The sequence below is a fragment of the Staurois parvus genome, unplaced genomic scaffold (genome assembly GCF_062004578.1).
Source record: "Staurois parvus isolate SC_StPar_1 unplaced genomic scaffold, SC_StPar_1.0 ptg000048l, whole genome shotgun sequence".
NCBI classification, from domain to species: Eukaryota; Metazoa; Chordata; class Amphibia; order Anura; family Ranidae; genus Staurois; species Staurois parvus.
This window is the reverse complement of record NW_028317844.1, coordinates 2,383,496-2,400,718: the sequence shown is the minus strand read 5'-3', so window position 1 is coordinate 2,400,718 and position 17,223 is coordinate 2,383,496. Positions and strand designations below refer to the sequence as shown.

The window sequence follows — 17,223 nt, the reverse complement described above, 5'->3', positions numbered from 1 at the left end:
TAACTAACTTTTACTTTTTACAGTCTATTAACTTGTATATATTATAATGAAGAAGAGCAAGCACAGTTTTACTGTTGTTTTACTTATAAAATATCTAATTTTATATATTTTTTTTAAATTGACTGGCTGATTAGTTGTGTCTATTAGCCTTTTAATCCATGAGAAAAAAATAAAAATAATGCATTTTTATTTAAGAACAGCATGTATGTTCTGGTTAAATAAGATGGGTGAGTAATGCAAAGGGACTATTCAAGGTAATTTCAGCCCAAATAAACTTATGTTGAAATACTGACATCACAGATAGTGGAAATAAATCTCAGCTTCATGCAACTGTTTCTGAGCTTGGCCAAAGCCTCCTGTTAGCAGTTTAGATTGCATCATACATGAAGGTATAAGAACATATAATCCCTGCTTCCCTGTGGAACATGACTTTGTTTGCTTGTAGAAGATGTTTGAACTTTGAAGAGCTGGAAATCTGACAGCTAAACAATTAGCAAATCTGTTATTTGCTAGCAAAGTGGTGTACAGAGTGAACTTTAGAAAGCTGGTCTGGGTTCTCATACTTCTTTAGTGGCCTTTGTATGTTTGGTCTGCCTCAAATTCTTATTTTAATAAAATAGTTTAAGTGGAACTCCTGGAAAAAATCCCAGGGTCTAAATTATGTGTTCCATATGTATGTCCTATCTTACTATAATATCTGAAAGCATCCTTTCGCTTAACAGCATTACTTTTCTGACATTTTGGTAATGACTTTCACTACAGGAAAAATGGCTGATGGAGTTTTGCTTCATAAGTCACATTGCCTCTCTCTGACTGTGTCTGGACAACAACGGCTCAGCAGCACACTGATGAGGTTATGCCTGTATTCTCCTTTTCTGTAAGTGTGTTCATTGTTGGCTTGTCATTGGCTGATTTTTTAACCTTTTCCCTGCCAGAGCAGTTTTTGCATTTTTTTGCACAAATATTTGGAATACCCAAAGATTACATAAAACCCTTGACACCCTAGGGAATAAAATAGTGGTAGCTCCATTTTTATATGTCACATGATATTACTGCAAAGGAATATCATGGTCTAGGAAATGCTAAATTTCAGTAAAAAATGCACTAATGTTAATTTTAGGGCACACAAATGCAATTAATTGCCCAATTTGTGGTAACATATAAAAGGTTGCACTGAGTAAATAGACACCCATCATGTCAAATTTTAAATTGGCGTGCACCTGTGGCGACACTTTAAAAGCCCCCTATAGGTCATCAGTTTAGTGTTACACAGAAGGTCTGGTGCTAAAATTATTGCACTTGCCTGTAGTACGATATGTAACATGTGTATTTCAATCAACGTTTTCATGAGTAGGCACCCCCAAAGCATGTATTTATGTTCCTATGTGTGTATATGTAGGGGCTTCAAAAAAATTTTTTTGGGGGGGATTTTGTGTGCTTGGATGTAACGTTAATTTTTTACAATTGAAAAATGTTTCTGATTCTTTGCTTCTGGGTCAGTAACAAGGGAGAGGAGAGTGGATGTGTGTTTGCTAAGCTCCCTCCCCTCCACCCAGTGGCACCTGCTATATCAGCCCCTAGCCCGCAGATTGACAAGCATAGCCCGTGATACATGGCGAGGGCGTGTGCATCTTACCTAGCGTATGTGGAGGCAATCGGGCCCTGCAGGAGGCTCTTGACTGCTTCCATCTGACAGGCAGGAGTCTGCTTGTCAGTTTTACACACAATCCTGGTGGCTGCAGCCATGCACTGTGTGTAAAACCCGCCATTGTCAGGTCCGTATGATGTATGGACCTGGCAGAGAAAGGGTTAAACTGGATTTTCACGGTTGCACTCAAATGTGAGAAAACCCCACTATGTGTTTGTTATTTGTTCCAATTCACAATCATACTAAAACAATTTAAAAATATATATATTTCTTACCTTTTTTATGTTTTTTAGGAGAAGGCTGAGTTTAAGGATTTTTGCCTGGCCATAGATGGAATGTTTTGTTTTTTATCAGCCAGGCGACTGATTAAAAAAAAAAAAGGAGCAGATTCCCCTATCTACAAATTCAAGGTGGATGAAGGAATTGCCAGTGCTGCGTTATTGTATTCTGACAGTGGGACACCTCTGTTGTCACTTCAGCCTGTTGGCTGCAGACATTGATTGCATGAAAAATGCCCAGCATTCCTGTTCGAGATAAGCCGATCCTTAGATTGACTTTTTTCTAGCAGGATCAGCTATAGATACAATAAAATTTGACCAGTCCCTGTTGAAGTCTCATCCTATTTGCATACACTGGTGATAGCCAGCTTCTAAATATTTAACCCTCTGTTAGAACAGACAGTGTTCAAATCCAATTTACAAAACTAGTAGGATTTTACAGTGCTGGAATGTTGCAAATAAACCATCTTAAAAAGCTGCTATGTGAATGAGAATGTCAGTAAGCTGCTACAGTGCCTTGAAAAAATATTCATACCCCTTGAAATTTTCCACATTTTGTCATGTTACAACCAAAAACGTAAATGTATTTTAGTGGGATTTTATGTGATAGACCAACACAAAGTGGCACATAATTGTGAAGTGGAAGGAAAATGATAAATGGTTTTCATAAATGTTTTTTTTGTTACAAACAAATATGTAAAAAGTGTGGCGTGCATTTGTGTTCAGCCCCCCTAAGTCAGTACTTTGTAGAACCTCCTTTCACTACAATTACAGCTGCAAGTCTTTTTGGGAATGTCTCTACCAGCTTTGCACATCTACAGAGTGACATTTTTGCCCATTCTTCTTTGCAAAATAGCTCAAGCTCTGTCAGATTGGATGGAGAGCATCTGCGAACAGCAGTTTTCAAGTCTTGCCACAGATTCTCAATTGGATTCAGGTCTGGACTTTGAGTGGGCCATTCTAACACATGAATATGCTTTGATCTAAACCATTCCATTGTAGTTCTGGCTTTATGTTTAGGGTCGTTGTCCTGATGGAAGGTGAACCTCCGCCCCAGTCTCAAGTCTTTTGCAGACTTTAACAGGTTTTTTTCTAAGGTTGCCCTGTATTTGGCTCCATTCATCTTCCCATCAACTGTGACCAGCTTCCCTGTCCCTGCTGAATAAAAGCATCCCCACAACATGATGCTGCCACCACCATGTTTCACAGTTGGGATGGTGTGTTCAGGGTGATGTGCAGTGTTAGTTTTCCGCCACACATAGCGTTTTGCTTTTAGGCCAAAAAGTTCAATTTTGGTCTCATCTTACCAGAGCACCTTCATCCACATGTTTGCTGTGTCCCCCACATGGCTTCTCGCAAACTGAAAATGGGATTTCTTATGGCTTTCTTTCAGCAATGGCTCTCTCTTCTTTCTTCTTGCCACTCTTTCATAAAGGCTAGTTTCAGTGAGCTTAGTATAACTTTAATAAGAGCGTTTTTTGCTTTTGGAAACCAGCCCTGGCTTTAGCTAATTCAGCCAGTCAGGAACAGACCCAATGGCTCCACATTATCCTGAGGCAGGAGTGCATCAGGGGCGTATTTACCACAAGGCAAACAAGGCATTTGCCTAGGGCGGCATTTTTCAGGGGGGCAGCACCTGCCCCCAGGAAGAAGGGACAGGGCTGCTTAATGATGTATGAAGAGCCCGACTCTTATTCCCAGGGATGTCCAGAGCTGTGAAGGTGAGTGTCTTTCTCTCTGTTGCCTGGGGGTGTGTGTGTGTTAGTGGAAAGTTCTCTTGGTGGGGGGCAGGGGTGTTGTTGGTGGTCACTGTCAGGCTCTCTGGGGGGGGGGGGGTATTTTTGTGTTGCCTAGGGCAGCAAAAAACCTAAATACACCACTGGAGTGCATCAGAAGGATTTTAGCTGAGAGTGGATAGTGTACCCAGCTGTGTTTTTGCATGGCTCCCTGTGCAAGCTCACTGCACAGGATTGAGGAAGACTGGGGCACTACTACTGATTTTGGGAATGCTATTAGGAGCACTCATGGGAATAGGGAGTGCACTGAGGATGGGGGGAGTGATTAATATGAAAACACTATAGAGTGGCAGTTCTGAGCATGGCCACACAAGGTAAGAGACACTGCTGAACATTGGAGCAGTGTTAATCATGATGCTCTACTGCAGATTTAAGCCTTTAAGGAGAGAAATACTGGGTGAGGGGTCACTATGGTGGGGCAGGTCTAAGCTTGGTGAACACTACTGAAAAGGAGAACACTACTATACAAACATGGGGAATTTTTGGAGGCACTACTGGGTATGGGAAACAACAGAATGGTCAGTATAGAGATGGAATTACTGCACTGCTAAGTATTGCAGTGATGCCATGTACAAACCTAGCTGTTATGATTTAAATCTTTTCCCCTTTATCCACCCCAGTTTGGGCACCCCCACTTCCGTTCAAGTGTCTTTTTTCCAAAATTTGAAAGCTTGAAAGCATGGTGTTCAAAACAAGCCATTATAGGCTCAGAATGCTAATGTAAGTAGTACAATGCAAGGGACTATAAGAAGCTGATATTAAGGCACATTGAGTTACATAAGCAAGATGTATGTAAAAATACATTTATATCTCACTTAAAGCAGTATTAAATCCAAAACCAAAAATGTGATATATTGCAGCTTACCAATCATATGTGGTAGCTGCATTATATTTTCCCCTCTGTTTTCACCTGGTGATCTGACCAGTACTATACCCCCTGAATTAGATTACCCTCACTCTGGATAAAGAATCTCAGGGGAACCTTTGGACAGTACCATTGTTAATATGCAGGGAGGGGAGTGTTAGTTGTACTAGCAGATTTAAGTGCATTAACAAATTAAAGCCAAACTCCAGCTAATACTTTATAAGAAGTTACAGCAAACAGTTTTTTTTCCCTTTTGCTATAAAGGTTTTACATAAATGACTAAAGGCTGATTATTGTAAGCTGTCATGTCAGTGATAAATTGTTGCATTTATCCTGACTCTGGTTGCTTTTTGTTGCTGGTTTGTGATTTAATCAAGCTGGATACACCTGTGGCGCATGTGGGAATTTTTTGATCTCTTTTTAAGCTGCAGTGTAATAAATGCTTGAAAAAATAGAAACAAGAGCTCACTGGCCTACAGCATTATCCCACATAACAGTTTATTGAATTGTGATTAAAATATACTCACAAACAAGAGGTGACAAATCATATAACACATGACAGTCACTGAAAACATGCACCATATGGCACGAAGGGCCCCAACATAAAAGAAATGTCATCCAAGGGTCTTCCTCAGTGCCAAGAGAACCAGACCCTGTTAGATCGGGCTTGCTCTCTCAGTGAGGATCACCACCACAGCTGCACTCACTCCCAATCTCCCTGGTTGCCTTGGCTCTGAGGAAGAGGGTTTCTTGGGCCCTTGGATGGCACTTATTTTATGTCAGGGCCCTTGGTGCCATTTGGAGCATGTTTCCAGTGACTGTCATATGTTATGCGATTGGTCACCTTTTGTTTGTGAATATATTTTAATCACAATTCAATAAACTGTTCTCTGGGATAATGTGCTATGCCAGTGCGCTCTCGTTTCTATTTTTTCTGCAGTTATATCTGACTTAACCTGTCGTATATGGGAGCAGCAAGGCTTGGCCTATCCACTTGTAATTTTGCATACATTTGGGTTTCACCATACTTCCCTGTCTTCAGCCCCCTACATCCATGTGCAGGAGCTTTTGGCATATTTGACTTTTGTAATAAATGCTTGTTTTTGGATTTAATACCACTTTAAGGGGACCCTGCCCTTGACAGAACTTATTTATAAGAACAGATCCTCATACAACCCCCCACTTTCCAGGCAGTAAACAAAAAACAAAATCCCTTAGCTTCAATGCTACAAATTAACAACTGTGTAAGCATTGATATAACTATAACTTGGTATTACAGCTTACTTAACCCAGTGTGAGGAGTTAAATAGAATATAGAACAGTGACCCTCAACAGTGTGATCATTTGTCAACCTATATCCAGAATGCATAATTTTGTGTACAGCTTCACCTATCTATAATTATCATATAGTGTCACTTTTTTCTATTAAACTCCAGATATTCCCTCTTTTTTATTTTAGTAATTCAGGCAGGCTGCCTATACAATAATACACTCACCCCCACTTTATTAGGTACACCTGTTCAATCGCTTGGTAACACAAATTGATAATCAACCAATCACATGGCAGCAACTCAATGCATTTAGGCATGTAGACGTGGTGAAGATGACTTGCTGAACTTCAAACTGAGCATCAGAATGGGGAAGAAAGGGGATTTAAGTGACTTTGAATGTGGCAAGGTTGTTGGTGCCAGACGAGCTGGTCTGAGTATTTAAAAAACTGCTGCTCTATTGGGATTTTCACACACAATCATCTATCTCTAGGGTTTAAAGAAAATGGTCCAAGAAAGAAAATATCCAGTGAGCGGCTGTTGTGTGGAAGAAAATGCCTTGTTAATGTCGGAGGTCAGAGGAGAATGGGCAGACTGGTTGCTGCGACATTCAGGTGGTAGGGTCAGAATTTGATATAAACAACATGAAAGCATGGATCCATCCTGCCTTGTATCAATGGTTCAGGCTGGTGGTGGTGGTGTAATGCTGTGGGGGATACTTTCTTGACACTAGCAATGTGTACATAATAAAGTGGCCAGTGAGTGTAAATATACCCATGTTTTTGCTTTTTTTCATACTAAACATTAGAGTACTTTAATATACCCTCGGCTGGCAGCATGTTGGGATGGCAGACTGCAGCCCGCACACACAGTGCGGTGGCCTGACTCTCCAGCAGTCCGACATACCTCCCTGCATACTACTCCAATCTGCAGAACTGCTCAGAGAGCATAGAGAAAATGATGCCATGGGAATCAAGACAGAAAGATTAAAGCAACCTTTTCTTTGCCAAAATGTACAGAAACTGCTATTATATTATTATTATTGTTATTATTATTATTATTAGCACTTGTATAGCATTTGAACTAATCTGCTAAAAAAACAACTTAATGGTACACAGTGAACAAAACCTCTGCCCCAGTCTATTCTGAGACCTAGTTATTGTATTGCCTCTGACCAGGGCCGTGTTTAACGCTGGGCAAAAGGGGCAGCTGCCCTGGGCCCAGTCATAGCTGTGGGACCCGAAGCAGCTGCCCCTTGAGCCCGCGCCAGTGTAGCTATACATCTGACATTCTTTTGTTCTTTGTGCCACAGTGGCACTACTGCAGTCACACCTCCTGGCTCCTGCTCACCGCTGCCAGCTTTAGAGGTTGGTTGCTAGCACAGCTCGGCGACTAGCAACCAACCACATGGTTAGTCCAACACCGCCCCCGGCATTATATGGAGACTTGAGCTTTCTCCTCCAGTCCTGGCTGCTACCACACTTCCCAGCTCCCTCTTGCAGCTTTCAGTATTAATGGTTGATTGGCTGCCCGGCATTTAAAAACCAAACACATGGTTTGTCTGACTCCTCCCCCAGTGTTAAGTGAAACTTCCCCACCAGACCTGGCTGCTGCCAGTGCCCCACCTCTCTCCATGCTTCATATGTAGTTAAGGGCTCAGTGAACTTAAGAAAGGTAAGAAACTTCTGGGGGCTCTGATTTAGAGGACGAGGAGCTCTGGGGTCCCTATTATAAGAAGGTGGATGATACTAGGGAGGGGATCCTGATGAAAGGGGGGGGGGGCTCTGGGGACCCTGATGTAAGGGAAGATGGACCTGAATACCCTGATTTAAGGAGAGGGGGCTCTGGGGACCCAAATATAAGGAGGGGGGCTATGAAGACTCAAATATATAGAAGGGATAACTCTGGGGACCCTGATGTAAGGAGGGGAGCTCTGGGGACCCCGATGTAAGGATAGGGGCTCTGGGACCCTAATGTATACAGAGGATAACTCTGGGAATCCTGATATAAGGATGGTGACTCTGTGGACCCTGATGAAAGGGGGGCTGTGATGACCCTGATGTAAGGGAAGATGGACCTGAATACCCTGATGTAAGGAGAGGGGGCTCTGGGGACCCTGATGTAAGAAGGGGGGCTTTAGGGACCCAAATGTAAGGAGTGGGCTCTGGAGACTCAAATGTATAGAGGGGAAAACTCTGGGGACCCTGATGTAAGGAGGGGGGTTCTGGGGACCCCGATGTAAGGAGGGGGGCTCTGGGGACCCTAAAGTATACAGGGGATAACTCTTGGAATACTGATATAAGGAAGGTGACTTTGGGGACCATAATATAAGGTGGGAAAACTATGGGGACCCTGATGTAAGGAGGGGGGCTCTGGGGACCCTAATGTACACAGGGGATAACTCTAGGGACCCTGATGTAATTAGGAGGGCTCTGAGGACTCTAATGTATAGAGGGGATAACTTTGGGGACCATGATGTAAGGATGGGGGCTCTGAGGACCCTGATATAAGGAAGGTGCCTCCAGTGATCTTAATATAAGGAGGGGATAACTCTGGGGACCCTGATGTAAGGAGGAGGGCTCTGAGGACCCTAATGTAAGGGGTGGCTCGGGGACCCTGATGTAAGGGCAGTGGCTCTGGGGACTCTGATATAAGGAGGATGATTCTAGCGAGGGGACCCTGATGAAGGGGGGGGGAATGTGTGGACCCCGATGTTAGGAGGGGGTGGATCTGAAGACCCTGATGTAAGGAGGGGTGGCTCTGGGACCCTGATGTAAGAAGGAGGGCTCTGGGGACCCTGATGCAAGGAGGGGCCTTTGGGAACCCTAATGTCAGGTGGTTGTCTCTGGGAACCTTAATGTATAGTGGGGATAACTCTGGGGACCCTGATGTAAGTATGGGGGCTCTGAAGACCCTGATATAAGGAAGGTAACTCTGGGGACCCTGTTATAAAGTGGGGTGACTCTGGGGACCCTAATATAAGGAGGGCATAACTCTGCGGACCCTGATATAAGGGGCGGATGACTCAGGGGACCCTGATGTAAGGGGGTAGCTCTGGAGACCCTGGAGTAAGTGGGAGGGTGACTCTGGGGACCCTGATGTAAGGGGGGGTGACTCTGGGGACTTTGACGTAAGGGGGAGGGACTATGATGAATAGAGGGGACTCTAATGGAGATTTATGATGTAAGGGGGGAATTTGATGGAGACAGGGGACTCGTCCTGACTGCTGCACTCGATATGTTGTTTTGTCCTATAGACCGGTTTCTGATGAACAATCCTGTATCTTTCGCCATGCCAGTACAGTGAAGGGGGAGGAGTGGAGAAGGTCTCCATTCTGTGAGGAGACCCACCTAAGGACACAGAGTGATGAAGACACATGGAGGGAGCCAAGAGCTTGCGTACAGGTAGGGGAACCCATGACTGATGGGACAGCAAGTGAGTGTCACTGATCACATCCCAACGCAGCACTGCCACTGATCCTATCAACCCCCCCAGCACTACCACTGATCCCTTTCCCCCCACTACCACCACTGACATTGATCCCACCTCCCACCACCCCCCTCCAGCCCCGGCAACCAATGGGTGAGCGGTAATGATGTACAGTAACTGCTAAGGAAACAATCAGTGAGTGGTAAGGATGTGCAATAACCTCTAGCAACCAATCAGCAAACATAAATGATGTACTGTTACATCTACCAACCAATTAGTGAGTAGTATTGATGTGCATTAACCTCTAGCAATCAAGCAGCAAGCAGAAATGATGTGCTGTAACCAATCAGACATAATAATATGCTGTAACTTCTGGCAACCAATTGCAATTGCTGCCTGATCTGCTGAAGCAAACTGATTTTGAGTCTAGCTGCTATTTATCGTCTCAGAGCAAGTGGACAGCAAAATTGCATGGGGGAAAGGGAGGGGGCCCAATAAAATGTCTGCCCAAGGTCCAATTAATATTAAAACGGCCCTGCTTCTCACACAGCATAGAGAAGGGGAGACAGGTCTGTCAATCACAGTCCACATCAAAGCCCATAATCACAAGCACATACAGTAAGACAGTCTGTGACAGTCATGAGTGTCACTGTTCTCTGCATTCATCAAAATTAATGATAAATAATAAATCTGTCTGTTTAGGCTGTACATTTTTGGGTGGAGAAGGACTGCATTTAAAAAACTAAGATGGAGATACTGGAGAATGAAAAAGGATTTAAGATGGTAATAAGGCATTTTTTTGTTTGAAATTAAGCCCTTTAAAGCGGTATTAAACCCAAAAGCAAACAATTATTACATTGCAGCCTACCAATTCTTAGATGTGATGGCTGCATTAATTTTCTTTTTAGGCTTTCTTTCTCTTATTTCATTTATTTTGATCCAGCTAGCAAGTCTGTTTTTTCAGAAGCTCAAACTCTCCAGCAGAATATATCAGTTTACATTGAAAAGACAAACCATTTTACACTGGCAGGAATGATTAAAGTGATCAGCTTTTATTTATTCATCTAAAACCTTTATCCTAAAAGGCAAAAAAACATTGTACAGTTGCAAGAAAAAATATGTGAACCCCTTGGGATTATGTGGAGTTTTGCATGAATTAGGCATAAAATGTGCTCTGTCTACAAATGGAGAAAGTTTAGCACTGTTGCTACTCTCCCTATGCGCTGTCGTCCTGTAAAAATGACTGCAAGAGCACAGCGCAGAATGCTGCATGAGGTGAAGAAGAATCCCAGTGTCGGCTAAAGACCTACAGAAATCTCTGGCACATGCTAACATTTTTGATGACACCTACAATAAGGAAAACATTAAACAAGAATGGAGTACATGGGAGGACACCACGGAGGAAGCCATTGCTGTCCAAAAAGAATATTGCAGCACGTTTGAAGTTTGCAAAAGAGCACCTGGATGTTCCACAGCACTACTGGCAAAATATACTGTGGACAGATGAAACCAAGATTGAGTTGTTTGGGAAGAACACACAACACTATGTGTGGAGAAAAAAAGGCACAGCACACCAACATCAAAACCTCATCCCCACTGTAAAACATGGCGGAGGGAGCATCATGGTTTGGGGCTGCTTTGCTGCCTCAGGGCCTGGACGGTTTGTTGTCATTGATGGGAAAATGAATTCCAGAGTTTATCAAGACATTTTGCAGGAAAACGTACGACCATCTGTCCGCCAACTGAAACTCCGCAGAGGATGGGTGATGCAACAGGACAATGACCCAAAGCATACAAGTAATTCAACAAAACAATGGCTGCAAAAGCACAGAATACGCCTTCTGGAGTGACCCAGTCAGAGTCCTGACCTCAGCCCGACTGAAATGCTGTGGTATGACCTTAAGAGAGCGATTCACACCAGACATCCCAAGAATATTGCTACACTGAAACAGTTTTGTGAAGAGGAGTAGTCCAAAATTACTCCAGATCATTGTGCAGGTCTGATCTGCAACTACAGGAAACATTTGGTTGAGGTTATTGCTGCCAAAGGAGTGTCAACCAGTTATTAAGTCCAAAGGTTCACATACTTTTTCCTCCCTGCACTGTGAATGTTTACATGTTATGTGCAATTAAACCATGGCAACATCTAATGTTTGTGTAGTATTATGTTCAGCAGACGGTGTTCTTCTATTGTTGGGACTTAGATGACGTTCAGAGCACATTTTATGCCCAATTCATGCAAAACTCCACATAATATCAAAGGGTTCACATACTTTTTCTTGCAACTGTAACTGATTACAAAGTGTGAGCTGGAGTTTGGTTTCAATTTGTTATTGTATTTAAATCTGATGGTACATTTAACACCCCTCCCCCTTCCACCAGACTGACAATGCCATTGTCTGTTGTGCCTGCTAAATTCCCCCAGAATTGTGTCTCGCTATTACAGGAGGTATGTTACTGGCCAGATTACCAGGTGAAAAAAGATAAAACTAATTCAGCCACTACGTTTAATGATTGGTAAGCTGCAATATATTACATTTTGGGTTCTAGGATTAATACCGCTTTTATTTGAAGATTCAGAAATTAGTACCAGCCATGCTCTGAAAGCCTTTACTTTGCTGTTCCTATAGTATTTGTCATTATGACAAATGGTTCATTGGAAGCTAATTTGCTATCTGAATAATTCACACTAGAAATTGTGGGAGAAAAATACTGGCATGACATGTTATACATACAGTAGTTGGTGAATCCTATAACTTCCAAACCTCAGCTAACACACATGAACTTTTACATGAATTGTTTTGTTTGCATGCATACATGCATATCATACCTGTCTGCAATGTCACCAAAGAATACTGCTCCAATGAGCACTCCAAGCATGAAGGTAGGTTGAACTAATTTAGCGAGCCATTCATGGTCACAAATCAAATCCCATTCAGTCACTATGCTACTATCCAGATTTGTAAGATCATAATGAAATCCATCAGTACAGGAAAAGAGAGTCTTATTTCCATCAGACTTGTACATTAGATCTATGTTATTTTCACGTTTAAACCTGGTACAATGCTGCAGTTCCCAGATGTCCCCATCTTCCTGCTGGACAACAAGATAATCATTTGGTGATGTCCACAGGTCCCACATTTCACGGAACCCATAGAAAGAGTCATTATGGAGTAATATCAGACTGGCATTTCCTGGAGGTCTGCAGACATATTTTGGTGTAACAGCAATGAACACGGAGGCCAGATAGTGAATTCCACATGAGATTGCTTGAAAAGCAGAAGCAAAGTATATGTATGCTTGGAATCTGCAACAGACCATAAAACATATGTTACACAATAGATTTAGAGATAAAAAAAAACAATTGTCAGTAAAGTCTTTAATCATTTAAAGAACTATTGTCAACAGGTTTTAAATTTGATTAAACTTCCCAGGAAACCAAGTGCATATAGCAATTACTTCTATTCTGATTGCCCTGTTGGACCCAAAGCACACCTCATAATGCTGATTGTAGCTCCACCCCCTTCAGAATTCCAAATTATGGGCATTCCTGTGGGGGAGGTACAGCCGCCACAGAGCCCACCCCCAGATGAGTGACCTGTCACTATTATGATTGAATAATCAGCACTGCTTTTTCATTTGTAACAGTAAAATATTACCCAGAGCTATCGATTTGTGTATAGTATCTGTCAATGCCCTGTATGAAGTAAAAGCAGTCGCAGATAGATTACACAGAGCTGCAGCTCTGAGTGATTATTTTACAATTATGAATAAACAAGCAGTGCTGATCTTTCACCTATAATAATGATAGATCACTCAGAGCTGCAACTCTGTGTGTCTATTAGTGGCTGCTTTTACACATACATAGCCTGGCTGAGCTTTCACTTGTAGCACCCTCCTAGATAGTTGCTAGGATTTGTATAGTTAGGGTAAATCAGAACTCCATCCAAAAGGGGAATCTCTGCTTTAAAGACTGGTGCCCCGAAATTGACAGGTACCCTCTCCCACTTCCGCTGCGATTGACTAGGCGATCGTAAGCGTAAGTTGTCCTCTCCCTTTCCTCCCCATAGTCTTCTGCAACATATGACAGGTCCCAGAAGACTATGGGACCATTCAGAAAGCGCAGTGCTACTCGCGTATGTGCAGTGGGCATCCTGCTGTAAAGCCACAAGCTGTCACAGCCGGGTGCCCACACTGAAGATGCCAGCCCCTGGAACACTGGGCAGCCCATAAAATGGGCTGTGGGGAGGACACTGTGGGATAGAGGGACAGGTGAGTGGCTGTTTTTTAAAAGTCAGCAGCTACAGTTTTTATAGCTGCTGACTTATTTTTTTGCAGTGTGACTGGAACTCCGCTTTAAGTATAACTGTGTTTCTTTGCTTAACAGAGAGGCTGTTAGGAAAATCTATTTGGGCTCTCTGCTTAACAGAGTGCTTTGATTGATTAAAAAACAAGAAAAAGAAAATAGGTTACACACCCATAAGGCTATCCCTCAAAATAATTTATTCACAAAATCAATAAAAGAGAATAATGAAAAATACAATCCTTAGCAGATGTGAGTACCAAACCCCGCCACACAGAGTCCCCTTAAAAAGGCACCCCCCCAAAGTTAATAAAGGAGATGGACAATCCCACCCCAGTCCCAGACCACACCACGCGCACCACCCTGCTGAACCCTCCCCTAAACTTTGCTTTGATTGATTAGACAGGTCTGCTCATGATGCTCTGGTGCTGCTGAATTTGCCTTGAGTTCTGCCCGCCTTCAGGAAACTATGAGAGCCTTCCAGAACCTGGGAGGGAACTAGGCAAATGAGCAGCATGAATATGGATACAGCCCTGGCCAGTTGCAGGGGAGAAGAGTACCATTGCATGCTGGGAGTGGTATTTATGTTCTGTGAGCACATGGGTTCAGCATCTTCCCCGGGAGAGGATTGAACCAAGCCAGGCTGGAGGAAGGCTTGCCTTGCCTGGCACTGGCTGCCAGGTGGCCTCAGGTGGGTCGACTTGAGGGCTTGAAGCTAGAGAGAGTGACCCTGGTTCTTTAGTAGGCTGACTGAGGGGTCTGTCTGCCAAAGTGCTGTCTGGTATCACTGGAGGATTTTGCTTGGAAGATTGGAAGAAGGCAACCATTCTGTCCTTGGGCCTTGTGAGTACAGACATTGAGGGTGCTTGATAGTCAGCATAAGTCTGAAAAGGAAAGGGAACACTGGCTAGTGTCCTGAAGAGCTTGTCCAACTGTTGCTACTGCAAAGGACTTTGCTCAGCTATGTTACCTTTGGCTGTCGCAGTCTGTTGTAACTGTCTTGTACCTGAGGAACTCAGCCATGTAACTACTACTGAAAAAGCAACTTTGCTCACTCCTAAACTACTTGATGCTACAAAGTAAAGAGAAGTCTGCTTTCTGCTTTTAGCCAGGACTTTAAGAGCGCTCAACTAAGAGATCAGCTAGATGTCCTCAGTGTGATTAATTCTAATTTTGAAGTATCCTACTACATTCCCTATCCTTATCCCCAGTTCTACACTAAAACTCCAAAAACAAACATCCCCTAGACCTACAACGAGTGTAGGTGTGTGTGTACCTAGATGCAAAAAATACCTGGTGCATGGCTGCAGGGTGAAGACGGGGCAAAACCTGTGCAAAAATTCAAGCGGCCCTTATGAGGGTGGCACTACACACTTTTATGCATGAACAATCAGCAACGTTGGACTTGTGCAGTGTATTTCACAGACATAAAGAGCTGATTGCTGATTCATAAAACTGACTGATCAATCAAAGCTGTGTAATCCATCAACTGAGCTGTGTAAGTGTAAAAGCAGCAGCATAGAAGGCTGTGTGATTTTATTTGGCAGTGCTAATCTCCAGAATTGCTCCTGCTGAAGAAGACTCCCAGCACAAAGAGAGAGAAGCATATGTTTGGCCCCAAAGAAAAAGACCCACTTCTGCTAAATGAGATAATGATGGAAGGATTAGCCTAGGATACAGGGCACAGGAATCCATGCACATACATGAAAGACACATAGGTGTATCTATAGATTAGACGTATATGTTAGATGTATGTAGTGTCTACTATATGTCCAAGCTAAAATAATAAACAGAACTGAGTATTCTGAAGATGACTCATATAAATTCTTAATAAAGTATTATTTTGTATATACTCTGTTAGTCATCTGTTACTGTGATCCAAAGAAAATGCTAAACTCTCTAGGAAAGAACTGAGTTCCTGTTTAAACAATGATAATAATAATAACAATCATCATACTTGAATTATGTGCAATATATTGGTGCCATGACAGAAATGGCTTTTGAAATTACCGAAGAGCCAAATGACCTCATCAGATCTGAGGAGACATCTAGTTTGTAATCCAAATGAAAGAATTTGGAGTGGACCAGGTGACTGTCCTGCAGACAGTTTCGGCCAAAACTTTGGAATGGACATGAATCTCAGTTGGAGGAAAAAGACCCAGACAAATATGAGAGCTGAAAGATTTTAAAGAAGTATGCCGAAACGACTTTGAAATGAACTGCCAAACCTTTCCTGGAACCTGCCACACAGACACATTTTTTGCCTTCCTGAAACTGCTGGTTATTTGAAAGTGATTTTCTAAAGTCCAACTTGGGAAGGTCTTCATCTGCTATTTAAGCTTTATCTGAAGAAAATGCTGGAAGTACTATTTTAGATGGAAGTAAGATATAACCAATTGTAATAAACATGACAAATATGTTGGGATATTTGTATGCCATAAAGAGTAGGTCTCAGGAAAATCAAACGGAGGTGTCAGAAGTGCATGCAGTACTAAAGTCAGATCCCTGGCTCCTACCTGTAAATGCAGACAGAGCAGAAATTTGTACAAGTAACAAGCTGTAGCTCAGACCCTTCTCCAAAATCCAGGAGGTGAGACACCGAAGGTGACAGAGGATTAACCTGTCTAGCCATGGCAAAAGTTTAGGAAAACATACAAAATTCTGCAATAAGTTGAGTTCATGGACAATTTTCTGGCCTTTAACAAAGTTACAAAGACTGTGTCAGGGATCCTGCAGCGGTAGCCTCTAGCACTCCACAGACCGGAATCCCCCAAGGCGCGGAATCTAAGCTCCGACCTGCTTGTTCACCAGAGCCCCTGATGGTGGGGATGGACTTGGAGCAGGCCGAGACCAGGTCGCGGCCCCTGGGTTCACCCAGCTGTGGTAGAGGCACCGTTGAAGGTGTATAGCGGGTAAGAGTCTGATGTGAGGATTTAACTGAAGCAGCGCCAGGCAGGCCGGGTCGGTAACAGTGGTGGCGGTGTAGTACAGAATCAGCAGGCAGAGGGATAAACAGGTCACAAGCCGGGATCATCAACAGGAGGTCAGAACGTATGGGGTTAAGCAGGAGAATGGTCAGACAAAGCCAGGGATCAGAGCAGGAGAATGGTCAGACAAAGCCAGGGATCAGAGCAGGAGATGGACAGCAAATCAGGATTAGGCAGGGTTGGCAACAAACAATCTACTCACAGGAACTCAGGAACCCAGATAAGACCACACAGCACTTGAGCATTGCAAGAGCCGGGTTTAAATAGTCCGCCCGACTCCTGACAGGCGCTCCTGGGTCCTAGTGCTTGCCCAGTGCCGTCATTTGTGACAGGCGCGCCTGGGTCCTAGTGCCCGCCTTCCTGTACGTTTTGTCAGGATTCTACGCATGTGCAGATTCAATCGCTGCGGCGATCTTCCCATTCCCTGACAGACTGCCTCAGAGATACAGTATCTAACCTTTTAAAACACCACCTTTTAATTTTTGAGCAATTGGGTTGAGGCATTTTTGGTGTTCAGATGCCCGAGCTCACTCATAGTAGGAGATCCAGAATTATCAGCAATGGAATCAGCAATTCAACTTTTGGACGATTCATTGCAATTGCAAAAAAACAGCTTTCAGCTTTTATGTACTGGGCTACTGTCATTGAC

At 43.2% G+C, this 17,223-nt stretch overlaps 1 protein-coding gene across 2 annotated transcripts in view; it reads right to left on the bottom strand.

The window, feature by feature from the left end:
• The window catches only part of SLC22A16 (solute carrier family 22 member 16), an 85,812-nt gene that overhangs the window by 38,228 nt on the left and 30,361 nt on the right, over positions 1-17,223 (bottom strand). For both annotated transcript variants that reach the window (XM_089664577.1, XM_089664570.1), the window contains exon 2: positions 12,115-12,591. In XM_089664577.1, coding sequence (XP_089520703.1) covers positions 12,115-12,425 — 311 coding nt within the window. In that variant the 5' untranslated portion in view covers positions 12,426-12,591. The remainder of the gene's footprint in view (positions 1-12,114; positions 12,592-17,223) is intronic.